This window comes from Xenopus tropicalis, chromosome 8 (genome assembly GCF_000004195.4).
Source record: "Xenopus tropicalis strain Nigerian chromosome 8, UCB_Xtro_10.0, whole genome shotgun sequence".
Classification (NCBI taxonomy): domain Eukaryota; kingdom Metazoa; phylum Chordata; class Amphibia; order Anura; family Pipidae; genus Xenopus; species Xenopus tropicalis.
Genome location: NC_030684.2, coordinates 2,371,087 through 2,397,069, shown reverse-complemented (window position 1 = coordinate 2,397,069; position 25,983 = coordinate 2,371,087). Strand labels below are relative to the sequence as shown.

General features: G+C 53.3%; 3 protein-coding genes across 3 annotated transcripts; all 3 read right to left on the bottom strand.

Annotated features, from left to right (window-relative positions):
- Positions 1–4,888: 4,888 nt before the first annotated feature.
- hdhd3 (haloacid dehalogenase like hydrolase domain containing 3) lies at positions 4,889–9,878 on the bottom strand (the record flags this gene model as incomplete). The annotated part of the gene is given in 3 exon segments (NM_001079225.1): positions 4,889–5,906; positions 9,776–9,782; positions 9,785–9,878. Coding segments are annotated over 3 exon segments (174 nt in total), but the record flags the coding sequence as incomplete, so codon positions are not given.
- A 636-nt stretch (positions 9,879–10,514) lies between these two features.
- alad (aminolevulinate dehydratase) lies at positions 10,515–19,046 on the bottom strand. The gene is given in 14 exon segments (NM_001078718.1): positions 10,515–11,010; positions 11,131–11,260; positions 11,421–11,507; positions 13,488–13,575; positions 13,857–13,912; positions 14,097–14,185; positions 14,332–14,415; positions 14,523–14,637; positions 14,639–14,643; positions 14,645–14,660; positions 14,760–14,856; positions 15,437–15,487; positions 17,839–17,960; positions 19,022–19,046. Coding segments are annotated over 13 exon segments (993 nt in total). The 5' UTR covers positions 17,952–17,960; positions 19,022–19,046; the 3' UTR covers positions 10,515–10,948.
- A 1,678-nt stretch (positions 19,047–20,724) lies between these two features.
- Positions 20,725–25,911, bottom strand: pole3 (polymerase (DNA directed), epsilon 3, accessory subunit). The gene is given in 5 exon segments (NM_001017264.2): positions 20,725–21,192; positions 21,945–22,063; positions 23,049–23,134; positions 23,527–23,607; positions 25,868–25,911. Coding segments are annotated over 4 exon segments (444 nt in total). The 5' UTR covers positions 23,593–23,607; positions 25,868–25,911; the 3' UTR covers positions 20,725–21,019.
- Between the last annotated feature and the right edge of the window lie 72 nt (positions 25,912–25,983).

Genomic DNA, 25,983 nt, shown 5'->3' with positions numbered 1-25,983 from the left:
GGAATGCTCGAAGGCCCACAAAGCTATTTGGGTTGTGCTGGATTAGATGTGGGGGAACTCATCTTCTCACCGACCGGCGCTTGTGTTGTCCTCCACCCCGAGCGAGGTTCCACAACCAGTTTTCCCCGTCTTTCGCTGTATGCCGGACGAGCGATCTGCCTTTGTCAGAACAAGTGAGGCTAAAGAGGGAACTTTTACTATTTATTGGAGATGTTCTAGACTTCTTCAGAAGCAAGAAGTAACATCACTAGTGATCTATAGAACATTAGCCAAACCCCAGGTCCATAGACTATTTCTAACAGGAAAGTGACATCACTACAGATCTATAGAACATATACCCAAACCCCAGTCATAGACCTTCTTCTAGGACCAGGAAGAAACACACTGGGATCTATAGCAAAATCGATACCGGCCCTGCCCCAGGTCCAATAGCGACTTCCTTCAGACCAGGAAGTACATACTGGGATCTCATAGAACACGATACCACCAGGTCCAAGACTTTTCTAGACCAGGAGTTACATCATAGGATCTCTGAACACGATCCCCAGGTCATAAGACTTCTTCTAGAACCAGAAATAACATACTGGGACTATAAGAGACATCGGATACCCCTAAGGATTCATAGCTTCTTCTAGTCCAGGAAGTGACACACTAGGATCTATAGACAATCGATACCTCCACGGTTCATAGATTTATCCTTTCTGACCAGAAGTGACATCACTAGGATTATAAAGAAATTAGATCAAAGGTCATAGACTGCTTCTAGACCAGGAAAGTAAGCATCATGAGGCATCGTATAGATCATAGATTCCCAGGTCCAGTAGAATTCTTCTAGACAAGGAAGTAAATCAACTGGGATCTATAGAGAGACATCGATACCACCCAAGGTCATAGACTTCTTCTAGACCAGGAAAGATGACATCCGAGATCTATAGAAACATCGATACCCAGGTCATAGACTTCTTCTAGACCAGGAAAGTGACCATCAACTAGGATCTATAGCAACATCGATACCCACTGAGACTGCATCGCCGGCTTTCGCTGCCTGCACGGGCAGGTGCAAATAAGACTCTTCCTGTCCAGGAGTCGATACACTGAGGGTTCAATCTATAGAACAACATCACCGAGTAGCGTACAGATAAATCCTTGATCGCACCGCCAAGTCATATGCTTCTTCTAGACAAAAATAACATCAACTGGACACTATTAGAACATCGATACCCCAGGTTCATAGACTTCTTCTAGTCCAGGAAGTGAACATCACTAGCATCTATAGACATCGATACACACAGGTTCTAGTATTTCTTCTAGACAGACGAAGTGGACATCACTAGATTATAGAACATTGGATACCCAAGGTCCTAAGCCTGCTTCGGTAGACCGGATATCATCACTAGGACTTAGATATCGATACCACCAGGCTTCTAGACACCTCTAGACCAGAAAGTAACATCACGGGTCTATAGAAAATCGATATACCCAGGTCCATAGCACTTCTTCTAGACGCAGGATGACATCACTCGAAGATCTAAAGAACATCGATACCTCCCCCGTCCATAGACTTTTCTAGACCAGGAAGTGAATTCAACTAGGTTATAGACAGTCGATACCAGGTCATAGTTTTCTAGTCCCACGGAAGTGAACATCACGGGAATTATAGAACATCGATACCAGTCCAATAGAACTCTTCTAGACAGGAATTTACATCTAGGATCTATAGACCATCATACCCAGGTCCATAAGAACTTTTCTCAGAACAGGTAAGTATACACTCACTGGGATCATTAGAACATTCGATCCACCAGGCTCATAGACCTTCTTCTAAGACCAGAAGTTACACTCACTGGGATCTATAGACACATTCGATAATCGGTCCATAGACCTTTTTCTAGACCAGGAAAGGTAAATACTGGATCTATAGAAACATAGATACCACCAGGTTCCATAGGACTTTTCTAGACCAGGAAGTTACATCATGGGATCTATAGAACATCGATCCACCAGTCATAGACTCTTCTAAGACCAGGAAGATTTACATCACTGGATCTATAGAACTCGATACCCGGCCAGGTCATAGACTCTTCTAGACAGGAGTTTCATCACTGGTCTTACAGAACATCGATACCATCCCAGGTCATAGACTTCTTCTAGACCAGGAAGTTACATCACTGGGATCTATGAAATCGATACCCCAGGTCCATAGACTCTTCTAGAACAGAAGTTCATCATTGGGAAATCTATAGAACACGATACCTGAGGAATCAGCACAATTAGCATACGCACGGGAGGTATCAATTAAACGATTCTTTCTAGACCAAGTGTAAGGTTCATCACAGATCAGGGAAAAGTAAGCCGATTAAGATTGGCGATACCGCCAGTCCATAGACTTCTTCTAGACCAGGAAGATTACACTCACGGGATCTATAGAACAGTGTCGTACGATAGCAGGTCCTAGACTTCATTCTAGACCAGGAAGTCTAAATCACTGGGATCTATAGAACATCGCTACCCAGGTCCTAAGACTTCTTCCTAGAACGGAAGTTTACATCACTATTGTGGCTGATTTCGGGATAAAATATATGTTTTCTCCCACGGAGACAGTTTCTGTTACCCACGTTGACCGGTAAGTGACTGATACTATAAATTATCCTGTCTGACCGCCCGTGTGACTGGTACATGCCCCAACTCCTGTTTCTCTCTACCCTCCCTGTCTGCTGACTTCTGTCTCTCATTGTATCACGCCAGGGACCGGCGCATGCCTAATACCCTTGGGTTCATGGGTCACATTAATAAATATATACAAGATATAACGAGAAGGAATGTTTTGGGGCAACATAAGCTGTCCCATAGTACTGTCTAAGGGAAACTATGCGCACCCTACCATATGTATAATACAATATACAGAAGAAGGAACGTTCTGGAACACAATAAGCACCTGTAACCCCCATACTTACTGTCTAAGGGAAACACATGGCACGACCCTACCCATAATGTTACAATAACATATACGGAAGGAATGTTCTGGGCACCACATAAGCTGTACCCATACTGGTATGTCTAAGGGACATATGAGCATCCCCTACCCATATGTAAATCAAATATGACGCAGAGAAGGAATTTCTGGGACACAATAGCTGTACTCCCATCTGTACTGTCTAAGGGGAAACATTATGGCACTCCTACCCATATGTATAAATACAACCTATACAGAGAAGGAATTGTTCTGGAGCACACAGTGTACGGCCCATTACTGTACTGTCAAGGGACCTTGCACCTCCTACCCATAATGGTATAGAATACAAATATAAGAGAAGGATGTTCTGGGCCACACAATAAGCTGTACCCATACTGTACGTCCTATAGGCGAAACTATGGCACTCCTAACCCATATGTATATACAAATTACGAGAGGGAATGTTCTGGGCAACAATAAGCTGTTACCCCATACTGTATGTCTAAGGAAACACTTGGCACCCCTACCACATGATGTATAAAATACAATACATACAGAGAAGGAATGTCTGGCAACAACAATAGAACTGTACCGCCCAATATGTACTGTCTAAGGGAAACAACTAGCGCACCATCGCTAACCCATATGTATAAATCAAATATACAGGAGGGACTGTTCTGGGCAACAATAAGCTGTACACCCTATGTACTGTCTATGAGGCAACCTAGGCACTCCTACCCCAATATGTATAATCGACAATAAACAGAGAAGGAATGTTCTGGCAACACAATACTTAACGCGCCATGACTGGAGTCTAAGGGAAAACCTATGGACGCCCATACCATATGTAACTATAATACAAATATACAGAGAGGGAATGTTCTGGGCAAACAATAAGCTTGTACCCCCTACTGTACTGTCTAAGGAACACTATGGGGCAACCCTCCTACCCATATGTATAATACAGAATAACAGAGAGGGATGTTCTGGGCACACTAATGCTGTACCCATACTGTATGTCAGGGAACACTATGGCACCCTACCCATATGTATACCAATACAAATATACAGAGAGGAAGTGTTCCTGGGCCACAAGCTGTTACCCATACTAGTACTGTTTAAGGGAACACTATGGCATCCTCGCCATATGTAAAATATGCAGAATATAACAGAGAGGGAATCGTTTCTGGGCACACAATAGCTTGTTACCCATACTGTGTAATGGGATTTAGGGAACACTATGGCACTCCTACCATATGTATAAATACAAAATACAGAGAAGGAATGTTCTGGGCAACAACTAGCTTGTACCCCAACTGTAACTGGTCTAAGGCACACTAATGGCCACCTGTCCTAACCAACATGAGTGTATAGAATACCAAATCTACAGGAGAGGGAATGTCTGGGCACACAAGATAGACTGTACCCAATCTGGTACTGTCTAGGAAACACTGATCGGCACCCAGTACACACCGCATATGTATCAAATAGCAAATATACTCAGAGAAGGAATGTTCTGGGCACCACAATATAGCGGTACCCAAATCTGGTACTGTCTAAGGGAACACTATGGCACCCCTACCATGTATAAATACAAATATACAGAGAAGGAATGCTCTGGGCACACAATAAGTGTACCCCATACTGTACTGTTCTAAGGGAAACACTATGGCACCTAACCCATATGTATAAATACAAAATACAGAGAGGAATGTTCTGGGCCACAATAAGCTGTACCCCCATACTGTACTGTCTAAGGGAAACACTATGGCACCTCCTACCCATATGTATAAATACAAATATACAGAGAAGGAATGTTCTGGGCACACAATAAGCTGTACCCCCCCCACCCACAGGTGCCAGGGGACACATTGGGTGCCAGTGTTTAGGTGGGTGCAGAGCCTTTAGGAGTCACAGAGTAAATACTGGGAGTTATTCTGGCAGAGATAATGTATTTATTGACACAGAGCCGGTATATGTACAAACTCCAGCAGGGCGGGGCGTGCCCAGATCATGCCAGCAGCTGAATGAGGCAGCCGGGCTCAGGGGGCAGTTGATGTAAAGCGATTGGCTAACTGCTGTGTGTCACATGGTATAACTGAAGTGATGAAGACAAACCCCAACTAGATATAAGGATCTGCTGCTTCTACAAGGCCCCTCCCACTTTCCCATCATTCCCTTTGCACAAACCACATGGTATAACTAGGTGGGTGAGTTTAATAGAAGCCCTTCCAGTTTGGGAATGAGCTGCTGGGGGGAGTGGATCACATGTTCCTCCGGGACGTTCCACTGCAGGGGTTTGGGGGGAGCGCGGGGGCGGATGAGGTAGCTGCGCATTCCCGCCATTCGTGCCGCCCAATAGTCGTTGACATAATCGTCCCCCACGTGCGCCGCTTGGTGGGGTGGCACCTCGGCCAAGCTCAGCGCCTGCCGGAATATCCCCAGGTCGGGTTTGGCCACCCCGGCGCTCTCAGAGGTGAGTACCCACTCAAAATACCCCCCCAGGCCGCACTGCTCTAGCACCTCCTCCAGCCGCCTGTCAAAGTTAGAGATCACCGCCATCTTGAGCCCCAGCCCCTTGCAGGATTCCAGCGCCTCCCTGGCTCCCGGTACCACGGCCCAGTTACGGGCAGTGGAAAAGTCTTGGTAGAGCTGTTGGGCCACGGACCGGATGGTCTCATCATCCTCAGCGCCGGAGAGTCGGAATGTCTGCAACACCACATCCAACCACCACTGCCGGGAGTCCATGCCCTGCGCCAACCCGTAGTTGGGGAAGAGCCGGCTCTGAGTCCGGTAGGCGTTACGGAACGATGTCTCCAAGGAACCGGGGTCCATACAGAGACCTTGCCTCTTGGCTTCGGCAAAATACTGCTGCCCCACCGGCACCCGGACTCGCAGCAGGGTATCTTTTATATCCCATGTGATCAGCCGCAGGCTCATCTTTCATTGGCTGCTGTGTAACCAGAGAGAGAGAGGGGGTTGGACATTATAGGAAAGTATCCCCATTAGTAACATCACCCTCCTACCCATATGTATAAATACAAATATACAGAGAGGGAATGTTCTGGGCACACAATAAGCTGTACCCCCATACTGTACTGTCTAAGGGAAACACTATGGCACCTCCTACCCATATGTATAAATACAAATATACAGAGAGGGAATGTTCTGGGCACACAATAAGCTGTACCCCCATACTGTACTGTCTAAGGGAAACACTATGGCACCCCCTACCCATATGTATAAATACAAATATACCAGAGAGGGAATTGTTCTGGGCCACACACTAAGCTGTACCCCCATACTGTACTTCTAAGGGAAACACTATGGCACCCCTACCCATATGTATAAATACAAATATACAGAGAGGGAATGTTCTGGGCACACAATAAGCTGTACCCCCATACTGTACTGTCTAAGGGAAACACTATGGCACCCCCTACCCATATGTATAATACAAATATACAGAGAAGGAATGTTCTGGGCACACAATAAGCTGTACCCCCATACTGTTACTGTCTAAGGGAAACACTATGGCACCCCTACCCATATGTATAAATACAAATATACAGAGAAGGAATGTTCTGGGCACACAATAAGCTGTTACCCCCATAACCTGTACTGTCTAAGGGAAACACTATGGCACCCCCTACCCATATGTATAAATACAAATATACGAGAGGGAATGTTCTGGGCACACAATAAGCTGTACCCCCATACTGTACTGTCTAAGGGGAAACACTATGGCACCTCCTACCCATATGTATAAATACAAATATACAGAGAAGGAATGTTCTGGGCACACAATAAGCTGTACCCCCATACTGTACTGTCTAAGGGAAACACTATGGCACCCCCTACCCATATGTATAAATACAAATATACAGAGAAGGAATGCTCTGGGCACACTGTATATATACAGAGAAGGTTCTGTGCCAATACAAAGCTATACAATAATACAGGAAGTTGGTAAGAAGCAGAATTCCCAGAATCCCCCTGTGATTTATACAATAGCCCCCACAGTTTGCACATTGTCCCCTCCCCACCGTGCTGGTATTTATGTGACTGTTGGGGCAATAAGGGGGTTTTTGAAACTACTGGAAACCCCACAAAAATCACGCCGGTAGGAAAGCCCCTTTGGGCAACAGACAGTGACCACTTTCTACAAGAATAAAGAAGACTCGGTGCCGCCCCAAACTGTCAGTTCCCAATAAACCAACCCATTTAATCTGCGTCTCTCTGCCGGCCTACAGGTGCCAGTCCAGGGAAGGGTTAAATCCTTGGCAACACTGAGGGGCTAAGTGGCACTTTCCCTTGGCGCTGAGACTGCAGGAGATGCCAAGGCAGAAACTAAATGCCAGCTGCCTCCCATACATATAATGTACCTTCCAAGGAAAACAATATGGCAGCTCCTACACACAGAGAACTGGAACCCAAGAGCTTACAGTCAGTTGCAGGCTAAGCAGGGATATGAGGTGCAGCCCCAGGTATTGGGAAGGGAGGGGGGGGGTCATTCTCTAATAAGAGCAACATGTGACTTGTTGCACCAATTAGTGGCGAGCAGTGTATGAGACCGCAAGGCATGCTGGGAAGTAGCTGCACAGCTGGGCGGGGGGTGCCTATTGGTCGGGCAGGTGCCATCAAGCCAAATAAAGACACCAATAGAAAGGCAGCAATGCTGCGTGTTACCCCCTCACATGGTGTTCATCAACTGACGGGCCAATCAGAGTGAGAGTGAATAGAGGGTCCCCAAACACATGGGGGGGGGGGGGGTTCCCTGCTTTGCCTTCTGATCCCACCATCAGTACCAATGGGGGCGCCCAGACTCCGCCCAGGGTTGGGGGGCCCCTAACATGCTTGGGAGGAGCCACTCTCACCTAGTGCCCCCCAGCTCCAAGCAGGCTGTGTGAGGATTCTGGGAGATGTAGTTCCCATTGGAGATTCTGAACACAAAGCAGCTCGTTGGCGAATCAGAGTCACAGCCAGGGGGGCATCAGGGTCAGGCACACAGAAGTAGCCGAGCTGCACTACAACTCCCAGAATGCCCTGAGAGCCCGAAGAGGTGCAGCTGTACAACCAGAATAACTGCTAGAAACAGTTCCTATGGGCACAGGGACAGAGACATTGTCATGGTTACGGGGGGGGGGGGTGTCTCCCAGCAGAGGCAGCCATGGGGGGGGGGGGGTTATGGGCAGCTCTGGGGCAGAATAGAGGGGCAGGTACCACCCCAGTGTATATAATGGCTGTACCCTTCCAGCCTGTCTCTCCTGCCCCCCAGGGGGCTGTTACTATATATATGGGCAGCTCTGGGGCAGAATAGAGGGGCAGGTACCACCCCAGTGTATATAATGGCTGTACCCTTCCAGCCTGTCTCTCCTGCCCCCCAGGGGGCTGTTACTATATATATGGGCAGCTCTGGGGCAGAATAGAGGGGCAGGTACCACCCCAGTGTATATAATGGCTATACCCTTCCAGCCTGTCTCTCCTGCCCCCCAGGGGGCTGTTACTATATATATGGGCAGCCTCTGGGGCAGAATAGAGGGGCAGGTACCACCCCAGTGTATATAATGGCTATACCCTTCCAGCCTGTCTCTCCTGCCCCCCAGGGGGCTGTTACTATATATATATATATGGGCAGCTTTGGGGCAGAATAGAGGGGCAGGTGTATAATATATGTAATGGCTATACCCTTCCAGCCTGTCTCTCCTGCCCCCCAGGGGGCTGTTACTATATATATGGGCAGCTCTGGGGCAGAATAGAGGGGCAGGTACCACCCCAGTGTATATAATGGCTATACCCTTCCAGCCTGTCTCTCCTGCCCCCCAGGGGGCTGTTACTATATATATGGGCAGCTTTGGGGCAGAATAGAGGGGCAGGTACCACCCCAGTGTATATAATGGCTGTTACCCTTCCAGCCTGTCTCTCCTGCCCCCAGGGGGCTGTTACTATATATATGGGCAGCTCTGGGGCAGAATAGAGGGGCAGGTGTATAATATATGTAATGGCTATACCCTTCCAGCCTGTCTCTCCTGCCCCCCAGGGGGCTGTTACTATATATATGGGCAGCTCTGGGGCAGAATAGAGGGGCAGGTACCACCCCAGTGTATATAATGGCTATACCCTTCCAGCCTGTCTCTCCTGCCCCCCAGGGGGCTGTTACTATATATATGGGCAGCTCTGGGGCAGAATAGAGGGGCAGGTGTATAATATATGTAATGGCTATACCCTTCCAGCCTGTCTCTCCTGCCCCCCAGGGGGCTGTTACTATATATATGGGCAGCTCTGGGGCAGAATAGAGGGGCAGGTACCACCCCAGTGTATATAATGGCTGTACCCTTCCAGCCTGTCTCTCCTGCCCCCCAGGGGGCTGTTACTATATATATGGGCAGCTCTGGGGCAGAATAGAGGGGCAGGTACCACCCCAGTGTATATAATGGCTATACCCTTCCAGCCTGTCTCTCCTGCCCCCCCAGGGGGCTGTTTACTATATATATGGGCAGCTCTGGGGCAGAAATAGAGGGGCCAGGTACCACCCCAGTGTATATAATGGCTATACCCTTCCCAGCCTGTCTCTCCTGCCCCCCAGGGGGCTGTTACTATATAATATGGGCAGCTCTGGGGCAGAATAGAGGGGCAGGTACCACCCCAGTGTATATAATGGCTGTACCCTTCCAGCCTGTCTCTCCTGCCCCCCAGGGGGCTGTTACTATATATATGGGCAGCTCTGGGGCAGAATAGAGGGGCAGGTACCACCCCAGTGTATATAATGGCTGTACCCTTCCTGCCTGCCCCCCACCCCGGGGGGGGGAGGTTTAATAACACGCTCAGCCCGCTCACACCCCCATTTCTCACTCACCGGAAGGGAAACACAAGGACGCTACTCCGGTCCGTTCCTTCCTCCCCTCCCCCAGGACGGAAACACGCACTGAGCATGAAGGTTCCGCCCCCAGGGCCGGGCGTGTAACCGGTACTGAAACCTTTACCAATGGCTCCGCCCCCCGAACTGGAGCCCAATAATAATGATAATATCCATTATATAGTGAGTCATGTGACTGGGCCAGCACTTCCAGCAGCGCCCCCTGCCGGCCGGGTTATTCCTCTCACACAAACCCTTCCCTTTAGCCCCACTGACATATTAAATATCTGTAGGGTTCCCTGTGCGTTAAACAGATATTGTGGGTTCCTTCTGTTACTATAGGTACAGGCTGTATGGAAACCAGCGCAGGCTGCAGCAGGATGGGATTCAACTGTGAGGGGGAACCTTTCTCCCCTGGGGTGCTGGGGAAGGGAAAGGCTGAGGCACCAAAGCCCCCCCCCCACCCATGTGAATGTGAAGTCATTGCAGCTAAAAAACTGATGGGGGGCCCTTATCCTAGTGGGGCCCCAGCCAAGTTCCCTTCATCAAAGCAGCTGCTGTTTAGTAAGAGCAGGAGGGATCCATTGTTACTATAGCAACCAGCCTGCACCCCCAAATCTTAGTGGGGCCCTACTGGGTACAGACCCCACAGCATTGCCGTCAGCTCATTGGCTGCCCAGATACAATGTAACAGAGACAGAGACGTAACGAAAAATTGGGTTTATTTGGTCTTGAAATTTGGGCACAAGGAGAGCGGGAACCGATCATGTGACCAGAAGGCGGATTCTCATTGGGCTGCTGTACAGGCGGCTTTATAATGGGTCCAACAATGTGATGGAAACACAGAATAAGCCCCATTACTGGCCCCAGTTCTACCAGAGGCCTGCAGGGGGCAGCAGTGGGGCAGAGGGAGGTGAATAATAAAGGGTCAGTTGCATTGTGGGTCACTCCTGCCCACTCAGACCCTTCTACAGGGAGCGGCCATGTTTATGGTGGGCGTGGGATTAAAGCAAATGGTTGGCCTATGGCAGTGCGGGGGTCACTGTAGGAAATCCATGCAGTGAGGAATTGCCCCAAACATCATCGGGGGGGGGGGGGGGGGGGGGGGGGGGGGGGGGGGGGGTATTTGGGGAGCAGCTTTATCGTTCCTTTATCCACTGGAGGAGTTGGGGGGTGTAGTACGTGATGATGATATCGGCTCCTGCAAGGGGAGGGCACAGACATGAATGACAGATTTATGAACCAATGGGGAGGCAGAGAGGGAACACGAGACACAAGGCACAAATAAAGGGTAACTAAGCCCTATGAAAAGGCCACTCACCGGCTCTCCGGAATCCCGTCATTGCTTCCAGCACGGCCACCTTGAGGTCAAAAGCGTTGGCCTGCGCCCCGTGCCACAGCATGGCGTACTCCCCCGACACGTGGTACACAGCCAATGGGAGAGCAGGGTGCTGGGAGGCAAGGAGAGCGCTGGTTAATATGGGCACGACTATCCAATCAGAGCTCCTGTTATACAGGGAATTGTATCTGTATGGGAATTTCCTTGTTTCTGACAGCAGGAAGCCAGGAGCAGCGCCCCCTACAGAGCCCCCTGTGAGCCTCGCCCCTCACCTTCTCCTTCACTTCTCTGACCAGGTCCAGGTAGGGCATCCCGGGCTTCACCATCAGCATATCTGCCCCTTCCCGCACATCCCGGTCCTGCCCAGGGGAGAGAGACGGGGGGGTGAGAGAGAGAGAGAGAGACAGTGGGGGTGAGAGAGAGAGAGAGAGAGAGACGAGTGGGGTGAGAGAGAGAGAGAGAGAGAAGACAGTGGAGTGGGGTGAGAAGAGAGAGAGAGAGAGAGAGAAAGTGGGGGTGAGAGAGAGAGAGAGAGAGAGAGACAGTGGGTGAGAGAGAGAGAGAGACAGTGGGGTGAGAGAGAGAGAGAGAGAGAGAGAGACAGTGGGGGTGAGACGTGGGGTGAGAGAGAGAGAGAGAGAGAGACAGTGGGGGTGAGAGAGAGAGAGAGAGAGAGACAGTGGGGGTGAGAGAGAGAGAGAGAAGAGAGAGAGAGAGAGAGAGAGAGAGACAGTGGGGGTGAGAGAGAGAGAGAAGACAGTGGGTGAGAGAGAGAGAGGAGAGAGAGAGAGACAGTGGGGGTGAGAGAGAGAGACAGTGGGGGTGAGAGAGAGAGGAGAGAGAGAGACAGTGGGGTGGAGAGAGAGAAGAGAGAGAGACAGTGGGGTGAGAGAGAGAGGAGAGAGAGAGGGAGTGGTGGGTGAGAGAGAGAGACAGTGGGGGTGAGAGAGAGAGAGAGAGAGAGAGAAGAGAGTGGTGGGTGAGAGAGAGAGAGAGAGAGACAGTGGGGGGTGAGAGAGAGAGAGAGAGAGAGAGAGAAAGTGGGGGTGAGAGAGAGAGAGAGAGAGAGAGAGAGAGAGACAGTGGGGGGTGAGAGAGAGAGAGAGACAGTGGGGGTGAGAGAGAGAGAGAGAGAGAGAGGACAGTGGGGGTGAGAGAGAGAGGACAGTGGGGGTGAGAGAGAGAGAGAGAGAGAGACAGTGGGGGGTGAGAGAGAGAGAGACAAGTGGGGGTGAGAGAGAGAGAGAGACAGTGGGGGTGAGAGAGAGAGAGACAGTGGGTGAGGAGAGAGAGGAGACAGTGGGTGAGAGAGAGAGAGACAGTGGGGGTGAGAGAGAGAGAGAGAGAGACAGTGGGGGTGAGAGAGAGAGAGAGAGAGAGAGACAGTGGGGGTGAGAGAGAGAGAGAGAGACAGTGGGGGGTGAGAGAGAGAGAGAGACAGTGGGGGTGAGGAAGAGAGACAGTGGGGTGAGAGAGAGAGAGAGAGACAGTGGGGGTGAGAGAGAGAGAGAGGAGCAGTGGGGTGAGAGAGAGAGAGAGAGAGACAGTGGGTGAGAGAAGAGAGAGAGACAGTGGGGGTGAGAGAGAGAGAGAGACAGTGGGGGTGAGAGAGAGAGAGAGACAGTGGGGTGAGAGAGAGAGAGAGAGAGAGAGGTAGAGAACGGAGTGAGAGAGAGACAGTGGGGTGAGAGAGAGAACAGAGAGAGAGAGAGAGAGGACCAGTGGGTGAAAAGAGAGAGAGAGAGAGAGAGAGGACATAGAGAGAGAGAGAGAGGAGACAGTGGGGGTGAGAGAGAGAGAGAGAGAGACAGAGAGAGGAGAGAGAGAGAGAGAGACAGTGGGGGTGAGAAGAGAGAGAGGAGAGACAGTGGGTGAGAGAGAGAGAGAGAGAAGACAGTGGGGGTGAGAGAGAGGAGAGAGGCAGTGGGGGGTTGAGAGAGAGAGAGAGACAGTGGGGTGAGAGAGAGAGAGAGACAGAGGTGGGGGTGAGAGCGAGGAAGAAGTGGGGGTGAGAGAGAGACAGTGGGGTGAGAGAGGAGACAGTGGGGGTGAGAGAGAGATAGGGCGGATGAGAGAGAGATAGGGGGATGAGAGAGAGATAGGGGGGATAAAGAGAGACAGGGGGTGTGAAAGAGAAACAGTGAGGTGAGAGAGAGACGGGGGGGTGAGAGAGAGACAGTGGGAAGAGAGAGAGAGAGAGACAGGGGTGTGAGAGATGGGTGGGTGAGAGAGAGACAGTGGGGAGAGAGAGAGACAGTGGGGTGAGAGACAAGGGGGCGAGAGAGACAGGGGGGTGAGAGGGGGCAAAAGAGACCTCCCCCAGGTCAATGACCACTTACCACTGCCCGGATGGCCAAGCCTCTGGCGCCGGGGGGGAGCTGGTAACATTTCCGATCACCAAAGGCCGGTTTGGACTGCGCGGCGTCCCTTTAACAGAACAAACATTATAAGGCTCCGCCCCCTGACAAGAGGCGGGTAGGGAAGGATCTACTAAATAGTGCTACATTGCCATAGCTAGGGTATTACCCCTTTCCTGGGGGGGGTCTCCCACTGCATTCATATGGACAAAGCCTGAGCTCCCTCTAGTGGCCAAACCTCCATCCAGCACTTCTGTAATGTTAGATCCCCTGCAACTGCCCCTGTTTATTGCGAGGGGGGTAAATACAGAGTGGAGCGGGGGGGGTGGGGGTACTAAAGGGGAAACTCACCTGAAGGGCCCATAGAAACAGGAGGCAAACTTGGCGCTGTAACTCATGACGGACACCTGAGGCAAGATGGAGACAAATTACCCTATGGGGGAAGGCATTTCCTGCTGCACCCACTTCTTTTTTGCATTACACATTACAGATGCGCAACAGGGAACTGCTTCCCCCCGGCACATATATACTTATAACTGCTATTACACTCAACCAATCAGAACTCCCTGCTGCGACCAATCAGATACTCACCTTGTTTCCCAGGTCGTTGGAGACCAGCGCCTGCTTGATGGCACCGATTCGCCCGTCCATCATGTCCGACGGCGCCACGATGTGACAGCCTGGCATACGGAATACAGAGCTCAATGTGCTGCACTCGATAGGCCACGTGTAGTCGTTAATTACCCCCATTACTTTGCCCTCAGCCGAATGAGACTGGGAATGACGATACATCGCCCAATCAGGAATAGGGGCCCCATACCCTTACCTGCACGGGCATAAGCAAGGGCCACCTCTGCCAGTCTCTGGCAACTGCTCTCGTTCTGTAGGCTGCCATCTTCCCGTAGGATTCCTGGGGGGGCAAATAGGGAAAGGAGAGAAGATTCAGATAACTGCTGTTGGCTCTCTGAGGATTGTGGGAAATGTAGTAGCAGGTCTGTATAGGGGGAGGAGCCTCACCGCAGTGGCCGTGGGAGGTATAGGGACAAAGGCACACGTCACAGGCAATGAGCAGCTGGGGGAACTTCTCCCGAATCCTCTGTATGGCCAATATGGCCGGCGTGTCGGGCGTGTCTTGCCGCCGGAGCCCCGCTCGTCCTGTGGGAGAAATCGCAACATGGTGTAACTATGGTCACAGCAGCAGCCATAAAGTAACACACAGGCATCTGCCTGCTGATTGGTCGATATCGGACTCACCTTAATGACTTTGCTTGGGACCCCGAAGATCAGCACGCACTTCAGCCCATTGTCCACTAGGGGGCGCAGCAACCCCTCCAGTTGGTTCACCCCGTACCTGCAGGAGGAACGGACCATTTCTTAGGGGGAGATCGGTTTCAGAACCGTCAGCTGACTGGCACCGTTGCCCCCGTACACCCGCCCTGATCTTTATGGGCACAAGAGCTTGCAATCATCACCCACTCAGTGTGGGAAGAACAGGGAACCCACTCATCAGAACCGGTTCTACCGGACAGGTGAGATGGGTGGCACCCAAGCTGGGCGTGTCCTATGACTCTGGTCTGTTCTTCTGCCCACACAGGGGCAACTGGGGTAAGTAGAGACCCAGCAGCAGGATTCCTGTATAGCTGAACCCAAGAGCTTGCAATCTAACATGAACCAAAGGTCATTAACCTCTCACTCAGCAGATAACTAGTGGGGGGACCTGCTGTACTCTGGGAAGGCTTAATAGTCCTACAAAGGTGCACCAGGAGCAGCTAATCAGCAATTGGATATCACCGACAGGAGCAGCCAATCAGCAGTCAGGTATTACGGATACAGAATGCCATTTGCTACACTGTGCAAGGTTTGGGAGAACACAGGGGCCAAAGGGATGTCTGTGTGTATAGTGACCCATTGGCCAGACCATAATAACCTACCTGGCTTGGCCGGGCAGGCTGGGAATCTCCTCTATGGCATCCGGGTTATCCCTGAAACCAAAAAAGGACAACAAAAAATATTATATATATTCCTAAGCCCCTCCCCTTACATGACAATGGGAAAGAGAGCAGCCCAGGAGCAGGAAGTACAGAGAATCAGAGCTCTGTACCTGGGTAAGTACTGGGGGGAGATTGGATTCACTTACCCAGGGGGGGGTTCTTACCTGACCATGGGAAAGAGAGCAGCCCAGGAGCAGGAAGTACAGAGAATCAGAGCTCTGTACCTGGGTAAGTACTGGGGGAGATTGGATTCACTTACCCAGGGGGGGGGGTTCCTGCCTGACCATGGGAAAGAGAGCAGCCCAGGAGCAGGAAGTACAGAGAATCAGAGCTCTGTAACCTGGGTAAGTACTGGGGGAGATTGGATTCACTTACCCAGGGGGAGGTTCCTGCCTGACCATGGGAAAGAGAGCAGCCCAGGGGCAGGAAGTACAGAGAATCAGAGCTCTGTACCTGGGTAAGTACTGGGGGGGATAGGATTCACTTACCCAGGGGGAAGGTTCCTGTCTGACCATGGGAAAGAGAGCAGCCCAGGAGCAGGAAGTACAGAGAATCAGAGCTCTGTACCTGGGTAAGTACTGGGGGGAGATTGGATTCACTTACCCAGGGGGAGGTTCCTGTCTGACCATGGGAAAGAGAGCAGCCCAGGAGCAGGAAGTACAGAGAATCAGAGCTCTGTACCTGGGTAAGTACTGGGGGGGAGATTGGATTCACTTACCCAGGGGGGGGGGTTCCTGCCTGACCATGGGAAAGAGAGCAGCCCAGGAGCAGGAAGTACAGAGAATCAGAGCTCTGTACCTGGGTAAGTACTGGGGGAGATTGGATTCACTTACCCAGGGGGAGGTTCCTGCCTGACCATGGGAAAGAGTGCAGCCCAGGAGCAGGAAGTACAGAGAATCAGAGCTCTGTACCTGGGTAAGTACTGGGGGGAGATTGGATTCACTTACCCAGGGGGAGGTTCCTGTCTGACCATGGGAAAGAGAGCAGCCCAGGAGCAGGAAGTACAGAGAATCAGAGCTCTGTACCTGGGTAAGTACTGGGGGGAGATTGGATTCACTTACCCAGGGGGAGGTTCCTGCCTGACCATGGGAAAGAGAGCAGCCCAGGGGCAGGAAGTACAGAGAATCAGAGCTCTGTACCTGGGTAAGTACTGGGGGGATAGGATTCACTTACCCAGGGGGAGGTTCCTGTCTGACCATGGGAAAGAGAGCAGCCCAGGAGCAGGAAGTACAGAGAATCAGAGCTCTGTACCTGGGTAAGTACTGGGGGGAGATTGGATTCACTTACCCAGGGGGAGGTTCCTGTCTGACCATGGGAAAGAGAGCAGCCCAGGAGCAGGAAGTACAGAGAATCAGAGCTCTGTACCTGGGTAAGTACTGGGGGGAGATTGGATTCACTTACCCAGGGGGGGGGGGTTCCTGCCTGACCATGGGAAAGAGAGCAGCCCAGGAGCAGGAAGTACAGAGAATCAGAGCTCTGTACCTGGGTAAGTACTGGGGGAGATTGGATTCACTTACCCAGGGGAGGTTCCTGCCTGACCATGGGAAAGAGTGCAGCCCAGGAGCAGGAAGTACAGAGAATCAGAGCTCTGTACCTGGGTAAGTACTGGGGGGAGATTGGATTCACTTACCCAGGGGGAGGTTCCTGTCTGACCATGGGAAAGAGAGCAGCCCAGGAGCAGGAAGTACAGAGAATCAGAGCTCTGTACCTGGGTAAGTACTGGGGGGAGATTGGATTCACTTACCCAGGGGGGGGGGGGTTCCTGCCTGACCATGGGAAAGAGAGCAGCCCAGGAGCAGGAAGTACAGAGAATCAGAGCTCTGTATCTGGGTAAGTACTGGGGGAGATTGGATTCACTTACCCAGGGGGGGGGGTTCCTGCCTGACCATGGGAAAGAGAGCAGCCCAGGAGCAGGAAGTACAGAGAATCAGAGCTCTGTACCTGGGTAAGTACTGGGGGGAGATTGGATTCACTTACCCAGGGGGAGGTTCCTGCCTGACCATGGGAAAGAGAGCAGCCCAGGAGCAGGAAGTACAGAGAATCAGAGCTCTGTACCTGGGTAAGTACTGGGGGGAGATTGGATTCACTTACCCAGGGGGGGGTTCCTGCCTGACCATGGGAAAGAGAGCAGCCCAGGAGCAGGAAGTACAGAGAATCAGAGCTCTGTACCTGGGTAAGTACTGGGGGGAGATTGGATTCACTTACCCAGGGGGAGGTTCCTGCCTGACCATGGGAAAGAGAGCAGCCCAGGAGCAGGAAGTACAGAGAATCAGAGCTCTGTACCTGGGTAAGTACTGGGGGGGATTGGATTGGACAAGGTACAACACACACACAGTGCTTACGTGATGAAGATGGGGTACATGAGGTTGTTGGCATCGAGGCTGGTAGCAGAGCACTGCCAGGCCCGCAGAACAGGGTGGAAATACCCGCTGTGTAGGATGGAGCTGACTTGCATATTTTCACGCTGTAACAAGCAGAGGAGATTTAATGACAGTATTAGTTCCCCTTTATCACAGTTACAGTGCAGTTACTTGCCCTTTAAATTCCCCTGCTGGATACAGACCAATCAGATTCCAGAGTGCCCGCCACAGACAATAAACACTGGCAGTGGCCTTGGCATCGCAAGGCCGGGGGGGGGGGATGTTAGTTACCCTCTAATCTGGCGGCAAGTTGTGCGGTGGGATCCTAGCAACCCTATGGAAGTTTAAATGCCAGGCTGGAGATCTAAAGTCTGAAATCTTGACAAGAGACTGGGCACAAGAGCTTACAGTTGGGGGATAGCGGTGACAAGGAAACTGCAGCATAAGAGCAGCACTGGGGGCCATTACACAACCCCCCCACCCACCAATGGAGTCGGCTGGAGCGAACCAGTTACAGGGGGGTGTGGGACCCGGCGTCCCTATCTCGCCCTCCCAGGGAGGGGTCCTGCCCAGTGATAAGAGGAATGCTGAGTCCCACGCAAATGGCTTCCTCCCTTTATATCTAATAGGGGGGGGGGTGATACAAGTGCCCCCGTGGGTCTGGATGTGCCCCCGCCAACGTACACTCAATTGCTACCGACACCAGTGCCTCCCCATCCCTTTCTGTTCTGAGCACTGCTGGTTCCGACTCCTGAAACAATATAGCCGATGATCCAGCTGATTAACAGACCTGGAGGAGAACTGACGCCTCCTACATTGATTCAGGAGTCAGAAACAGCCCCTTTTCTTATTATTATTTCTGTTTTACCTACCTGAAACCTACAGTCATGTTTGGGGGGGCCGGGACCCCCACCAATCAGAGAGCAGAACCACTTGATTTCTGCCCAAAGCCCTGAGTAGTTAGTGGGGTACACGGTCACACTGGGGGTTAAATATAGGAAGAAAACCTCAAAAGGATCTCTGGCACCCTCTAATTGTAATGAACTACAACTCCCAGAATCCCTTCTGGCTCAAAGTGCAGTTAAAAGTTCACTGCTCTCCCCCAATCCCACTTCAGAGCCCCCCAGTACCAATACCCCCAGCCGGGTCCCAGTGCCCCACTCACCTCTCCCAGTGCCCAACAACTTCTGATCCCTCTGCGCTGCTGCCCTCTGTCTCACATGTACAAGGTTCCACCATGTGACCCGGAAGCGGCGGCCAAACCACGCCCCCAAGAAGCGCCAGTCTTCGCAATGCTGGGAACGGCTTTGGTGTGTGAGCGCCATCTAGTGGCGGAATAAGAGTAACGCAGCTCCAGCGAATATTGCGCTTCCTGCTCCGAAACCCTTTTCCCTGGTACCTGCCCCCCCAGAGCTACTGGGCCCCTCACAAGTTATTTATATGCCCCCCCCATAAACACAAGCCACGCCCCTTATGTGCTCAGGATAAACAGCCCATGCTATAATAAGCAGTCCATAAAAAGAGTTCCATTGATTAATGAGCTAATAAGTCGGTCAGTTTATTGGGGGGCAGTGGGGTTTGCCCTAAGTTTAACCCCTTCTCACCTACCTGCCCCTGTCATTGCTGGATATGGAAGTTACGTATGTTTGTGCGTAAGTTTAGGGGCCCAATAACAAGTTACGTAGTTTCCGGGCAGTTTTGGCGGAAGTTACGGGAATTGCGTAACCCCCAAAAAGAGCGCAGTGCAGGGTGCATTCAATGACTCCTCCCTAAAAAGGGGCGGGCTCCCATAACATCTCTCGAAACCCCACCCCCAGGCCAAAAGGTACCAAGGGGTAAGGGTCTTTGAACTAACGGCCACACAGTCCCCCCCCCCCCCCCCCCCCCCCCCTTAGGCCTTCGGGCAGAAGCCTTATCTTTCTATTCAGCCCCTCCCCTATTCATATACCCGTCCCTCATCCAAACCACTCCCTGGTTGCTAAGGTAACTTGGAACCTGCCCCATGGGGAGGGTCCGGGACCCCCTTACTCACATACTGCACTTGATCTTACCCATAAGGCCAAGGGGTGTACACCCCACAATTGGAGGGGGGCTTGGAGTAAGGGTGGGACTGCTGGGCTGAGATGGTCACACGTTGCAGGTTCTTTCCTGTTACTCAGGACATGCACCTAGGCATCGTCCCCCTATAGCAACCCTCTCACATTCACGCCACTACCAGGCTGCTATGGCAAAATGGACCCTAGCAACCAGACAGTGGCTGAAATAGGCGATAAACAGAAGCCAGACACAGAAGCATGAAATATTCCAAAAATCCGCCGACACAAGCAGAAACTTCTTCCCAATCCCGCCGGGTTATGTCCGGTCTGTTTAACTGAAGCCATTTGTGGGCGTGGCACCCCGGGGGGGGATTTGTTACCATAACATGTCCCCTGTGTGCCAGGCTCCCATGCCCGACTGTCAGTGCGCATTAGGCTGCAGAGAGCGACATGCAAAGGCAACAACTGCCTCCAATGGGGGCACATTAAGGGGTTCTGCCCTTGACCCCGGGGGGGATTTCCATAAGAAACAGCTAAATACTATAATAGAGAGAGGATTCCGGAGGCGCCCACCTACAGGTGCCCGGGTCAGTACCCACCTAGGAGGCGCCCGGATCAGTACCCAAGAGGCGCCCGGGTCAGTACCCAAGAGGCGCACACCTAGAGGCGCCCGGGTCAGTACCCAGGAGGCGCCCGGGTCAGTACCCAGGAGGCGCCCGGGTCAGTACCCAGGAGGCGCACACCTACAGGTGCCCGGGTCAGCACCCAGGAGGCGCCCACCTACAGGTGCCTGGGTCAGCACACAGGAGGCGCCACAGACAAAGGCCGCGTGTGTAACAAAAGAAACATTTAATATGACACTCCCCAGTTATCTACAAAGGCCGTGTATAAAGCTGCCCGCTGGGCACTGCCGCTGTGCCACGTGGTTGCCATGGGGATGCCCCTACAGAATGGCATTGGGTGCAACCCGGAGAATAAGTGCCCACAGCTCTTGGTTGGAGGGTAAGAGTGGCGCAGCGATGCAGTAAATGATTACAACCATAAAGCCTGACTGATCAGGAAGTCAGTGTCGCGACAAAACAAGGTCCCCCCGAGGGGCCACACAGTCCCATCATGCTCTCCTGCGCTCAGTTCTCCACTTCCTCCTCTTCCACAACTTCATCTTCCTCCATCTTCTCATCTTCATCCTCATTCTCCTCTTCACGACTCTTGTCCTGATCCTCAGAGTCGGCCTTTTTCTCCTTGTCTTTTTTCTTCTGCTCCGTGGCCTCTTTTTTGCCTTTCTGATCCTGCCTGTAAACTGGGTGGGGGTAAAGGGATAACAATTACATGCACGGCTGGGGGCAGTTACACAAACACACATAAGGTGGGATTCTCACATAGAGCCACAAACAGCCCCCCCCCAGCCCAATAAATAGTGACTGTCTGTGGCACCTTACAGCCCCCCTGGCATTCCCAGTACCCAGAGCCACAAACAGCCCCCCCCCAGCCCAATAAATAGTGACTGTCTGTGGCACCTTACAGCCCCCCTGGCATTCCCAGTACCCAGAGGCACAAACAGCCCCCCCCCAGCCCAATAAATAGTGACTGTCTGTGGCACCTTACAGCCCCCCCGGCATTCCCAGTACCCAGAGGCACAAACAGCCCCCCCCCCAGCCCAATAAATAGTGACTGTCTGTGGCACCTTACAGCCCCCCTGGCATTCCCAGTACCCAGAGGCACAAACAGCCCCCCCAGCCCAATAAATAGTGACTGTCTGTGGCACCTTACAGCCCCCCTGGCATTCCCAGTACCCAGAGGCACAAACAGCCCCCCCCCAGCCCAATAAATAGTGACTGTCTGTGGCACCTTACAGCCCCCCTGGCATTCCCAGTACCCAGAGGCACAAACAGCCCCCCCCCCAGCCCAATAAATAGTGACTGTCTGTGGCACCTTACAGCCCCCCTGGCATTCCCAGTACCCACAGATTGCCAGTCCAGGTCCATTTGCTAACTTAACACCTTCCCTGCCAAGAGTACAGAGCAGGGTGGAGTAGAAGGAGGAGACTGGTACCTTCCAAGGATTCTTTCAGGGGTGTCAGAAAGCGCTGGAATTCCATCTCTTCCATTGCAGCCAAAACATCAGTCGCGTTTAGAGTCTTCCGCTTCCCCTTCATGGCAAAGTTGTTGGCGCTTTAACATATGGAAAAATACAGCAAGTTATAAGCCTGAGAGTAACATCTACCGGGGCATCACTTCCCTCTCTGTATATTTGTATTTATACATATGGGTAGGGGGTGCCATAGTGTTTCCCTTAGACAGTACAGTATGGGGGTACAGCTTATTGTGTGCCCAGAACATTCCCTCTCTGTATATTTGTATTTATACATATGGGTAGGGGGTGCCATAGTGTTCCCTTAGACAGTACAGTATGGGGGTACAGCTTATTGTGTGCCCAGAACATTCCTTCTCTGTATATTTGTATTTATACATATGGGTAGGGGGTGCCATAGTGTTTCCCTTAGACAGTACAGTATGGGGGTACAGCTTATTGTGTGCCCAGAACATTCCCTCTCTGTATATTTGTATTTATACATATGGGTAGGGGGTGCCATAGTGTTCCCTTAGACAGTACAGATGGGGGTACAGCTTATTGTGTGCCCAGAACATTCCCTCTCTGTATATTTGTATTTATACATATGGGTAGGGGGTGCCATAGTGTTTCCCTTAGACAGTACAGTATGGGGGTACAGCTTATTGTGTGCCCAGAACATTCCCTCTCTGTATATTTGTATTTATACATATGGGTAGGGGGGTGCCATAGTGTTTCCCTTAGACAGTTACAGTATGGGGGTACAGCTTATTGTGTGCCCAGAACATTCCTTCTCTGTATATTTGTATTTATACATATGGGTAGGGGGTGCCATAGTGTTTCCCTTAGACAGTACAGTATGGGGGTACAGCTTATTGTGTGCCCAGAACATTCCCTCTCTGTATATTTGTATTTATACATATGGGTAGGGGGTGCCATAGTGTTTCCCTTAGACAGTACAGTATGGAGGTACAGCTTATTGTGTGCCCAGAACATTCCCTCTCTGTATATTTGTATTTATACATATGGGTAGGGGGTGCCATAGTGTTTCCCTATGACAGTACAGAGTACCCCTGGGACCCTTACCAAGATGTCGCATACAATACAAAGACACTGGCCGCCCGGGATATTGCGCTCCGTGCTTCTTTGGAGATATTAACCCCTTCTGGGAGCTGGAAGAGAAGACAATCAGCATTAGTTGGGAGCATTTAGGAAGTTGGTTTGGTGATGAGACCCTACAGCCCTAGGGAGTTGCATCACATGACACTACAAGCTGCTATATATATATATATATACACACAACATGTATAGCAGCTCCATGCAGAGATTAAACATCAGCCCCTGCCACATGGAGCTTACAATCTAAGGTCCTTATTACACACATACAGGGGCAGTTTTATCAGGGGCCAATGAGCTGCCTGTGTGTGTATTTGGGCTGTGGGAGGGAACCCAGTAGTGCCAACTGGATCAGGAGTTCTGTTAGTGGAGTCCTATTGTAAGGGTGTAGAACATGGCAGACCCATCTGAACAACAGCGGAAACCCAACAGCTAACACTTCACTTACAGCTTCCTTAATGATCCGCGTGACCACAGCGTTGGGCAAGTTCAGATCTTCCGGTCTCTCGGCCATTCTGCTCAGCTACAACTGGAAGGCAGGAAAGGGACAGGTCAGTACCTGGGTATGGGCAGGGCAGTAAGTGGATATAAGCAGGACAGTGCCTGGGCAGGAGCGGGGCAGGACCTGGGTATAAGTGGAGTAGGGCAGTGCCTGGGTAGGGCAGTACCTGGGCAGGAGCAGGGCAGGACCTGGGTATAAGTGGAGTAGGGCAGTGCCTGGGCAGTAGCGGGGCAGTGCCTGGGTATAAGTGGGGTAGGGCAGGACCTGGGCAGGGGCGGGGCAGTGCCTGGGTATAAGTGGAGTAGGGCAGTGCCTGGGCAGTAGCGGGGCAGTACCTGGGTATAAGTGGGGTAGGGCAGTACCTGGGCAGGAGCGGGGCAGTGCCTGGGTATAAGTGGGGTAGGGCAGGACCTGGGCAGGGGCGGGGCAGGACCTGGGCAGGGCAGGACCTGGGCAGGAGAGGGGCAGTACCTGGGCAGGAGAGGGGCAGTACCTGGGGAGGAGCGGGGCAGTGCCTGGGGAGGAGTGGGGCAGTGCCTGGGGAGGAGAGGGGCAGTGCCTGGGGAGGAGTGGGGCAGTGCCTGGGGAGGAGTGGGGCAGTGCCTGGGGAGGAGCGGGGCAGTGCCTGGGGAGGAGCGGGGCAGTACCTGGGGAGGAGAGGGGCAGTGCCTGGGAGGAGAGGGGCAGTGCCTGGGGAGGAGAGGGGCGGTGCCTGGGGAGGAGAGGGGCGGTGCCTGGGGAGGAGAGGGGCGGTGCCTGGGGAGGAGCGGGGCGGTACCTGGGGAGGAGAGGGGCGGTACCTGGGGAGGAGAGGGGCAGTGCCTGGGGAGGAGAGGGGCAGTGCCTGGGGAGGAGAGGGGCAGTGCCTGGGGAGGAGTGGGGCAGTGCCTGGGGAGGAGAGGGGCAGGACCTGGGCAGGAGCGGGGCAGTGCCTGGGGAGGAGAGGGGCAGGACCTGGGCAGGAGCGGGGCAGGACCTGGGTATAAGTGGAGTAGGGCAGTACCTGGGCAGGAGCGGGGCGCTGGCGTACCTGGAGGAGCGGGCGGTACCTGGGAGGAGAGGGGCGGCACCTGGGGAGGGGGCGTACCTGGGGAGGAGAGGGGCGGTACCTGGGGAGGCGGAGGGGCGGCACCTGGGGAGGAGAGGGCGCGTACCTGGGGAGGAGAGGGCGGCACCTGGGGAGGGAGGGGCGGACCTGGGAGGGAGCGGGCGGTACCTGGGGAGGGGAGGGCGGTACCTGGGGAGGGCAGGGGGTTACCTGGGGAGGAGAGGGGCGTAACCTGGGGAGGAGAGGGGCGGGTACCTGCGGGAGGAGGGGCGGTACCTGGGGAGGGAGGGCCGGTACCTGGGGAGGCGGAGGGGCGGTACCTGGGGAGGGGAGGGGCGGTACCTGGGGAGGAGAGGGGCGGTTACCTGGGGAGGAGAGGGGCGGTACCTGGGGAGGAGGAGCGGTACCTGGGAGGGAGGGCGGCACCTGGGGAGGGGAGGGGCGGGGGGGGGGCGGACCTGGGGAAGGGGAGGGGCGGTACCTGGGAGGAGGGGGCGGCACCTGGGAGGGGTAGGGGCGGCCACCTGGGGAGGGGAGGGGCGGTACCTGGGGAGGGGAGGGGCGGCACCTGGGGAGGGGGGGGCGGCACCTGGGGGGAGGGGGCGGCCACCTGGGGAGGGGAGGGGCGGGGTTACCTGGGAGGGAGGGGCGGTACCTGGGGGAGGGGGCGGTACCTGGGGAGGGAGGGGCGGTACCTGGGGGAGGGAGGGGCCGGGGACCTGGGGAGGGGAGGGGCGTACCTGGGGAGGAGAGGGGCGTACCTGGGGGAGGGAGGGCGGTACCTGGGGAGGGGAGGGGCGGCAACCTGGGGAGGGGAGGGGCGGGGCACCGTGGGGAGGAGAAGGGCGGTTACCATGGGGAGGAGAGGGGGGCGTACCTGGGGAGGGAGGGGCGGCACCTGGGAGGGGGGAAAGGGGGGGCGTACGTGGGGAGGGAGGGCGGTACCTGGGGAGGAGAGGGGGGCGGTACCTGGGGAGGAGAGGGGCGGTACCTGGGGAGGGGAGGGGCGGTACCTGGGGAGGGGAGGGGCGGCACCTGGGGAGGGGAGGGGCGGTACCTGGGTAGGAGAGGGGCAGGAACAGGAGTAATATACAGCAGGGAAAGAGAGTAGCTGGGAGCTGTAGTCCAACACCACAGGGCAGGTTACTGAGCCCTAAAGTTAGAGTGATGAGCTGGGCACCCACCGACCCCCGCACAGGCCCACCAGCCCCATGATACACCCCCCCCCCCATACTGTACCTCAGGGCCCCTCACTGACAGGAACAATAACCAGACGCGCTCTTCCTCCTTCTCCACTTCCCGCCTTCCAGCCGAACCTTTACCAGCACCACGTGGCTCAGAAGCCCCGCCCCTCG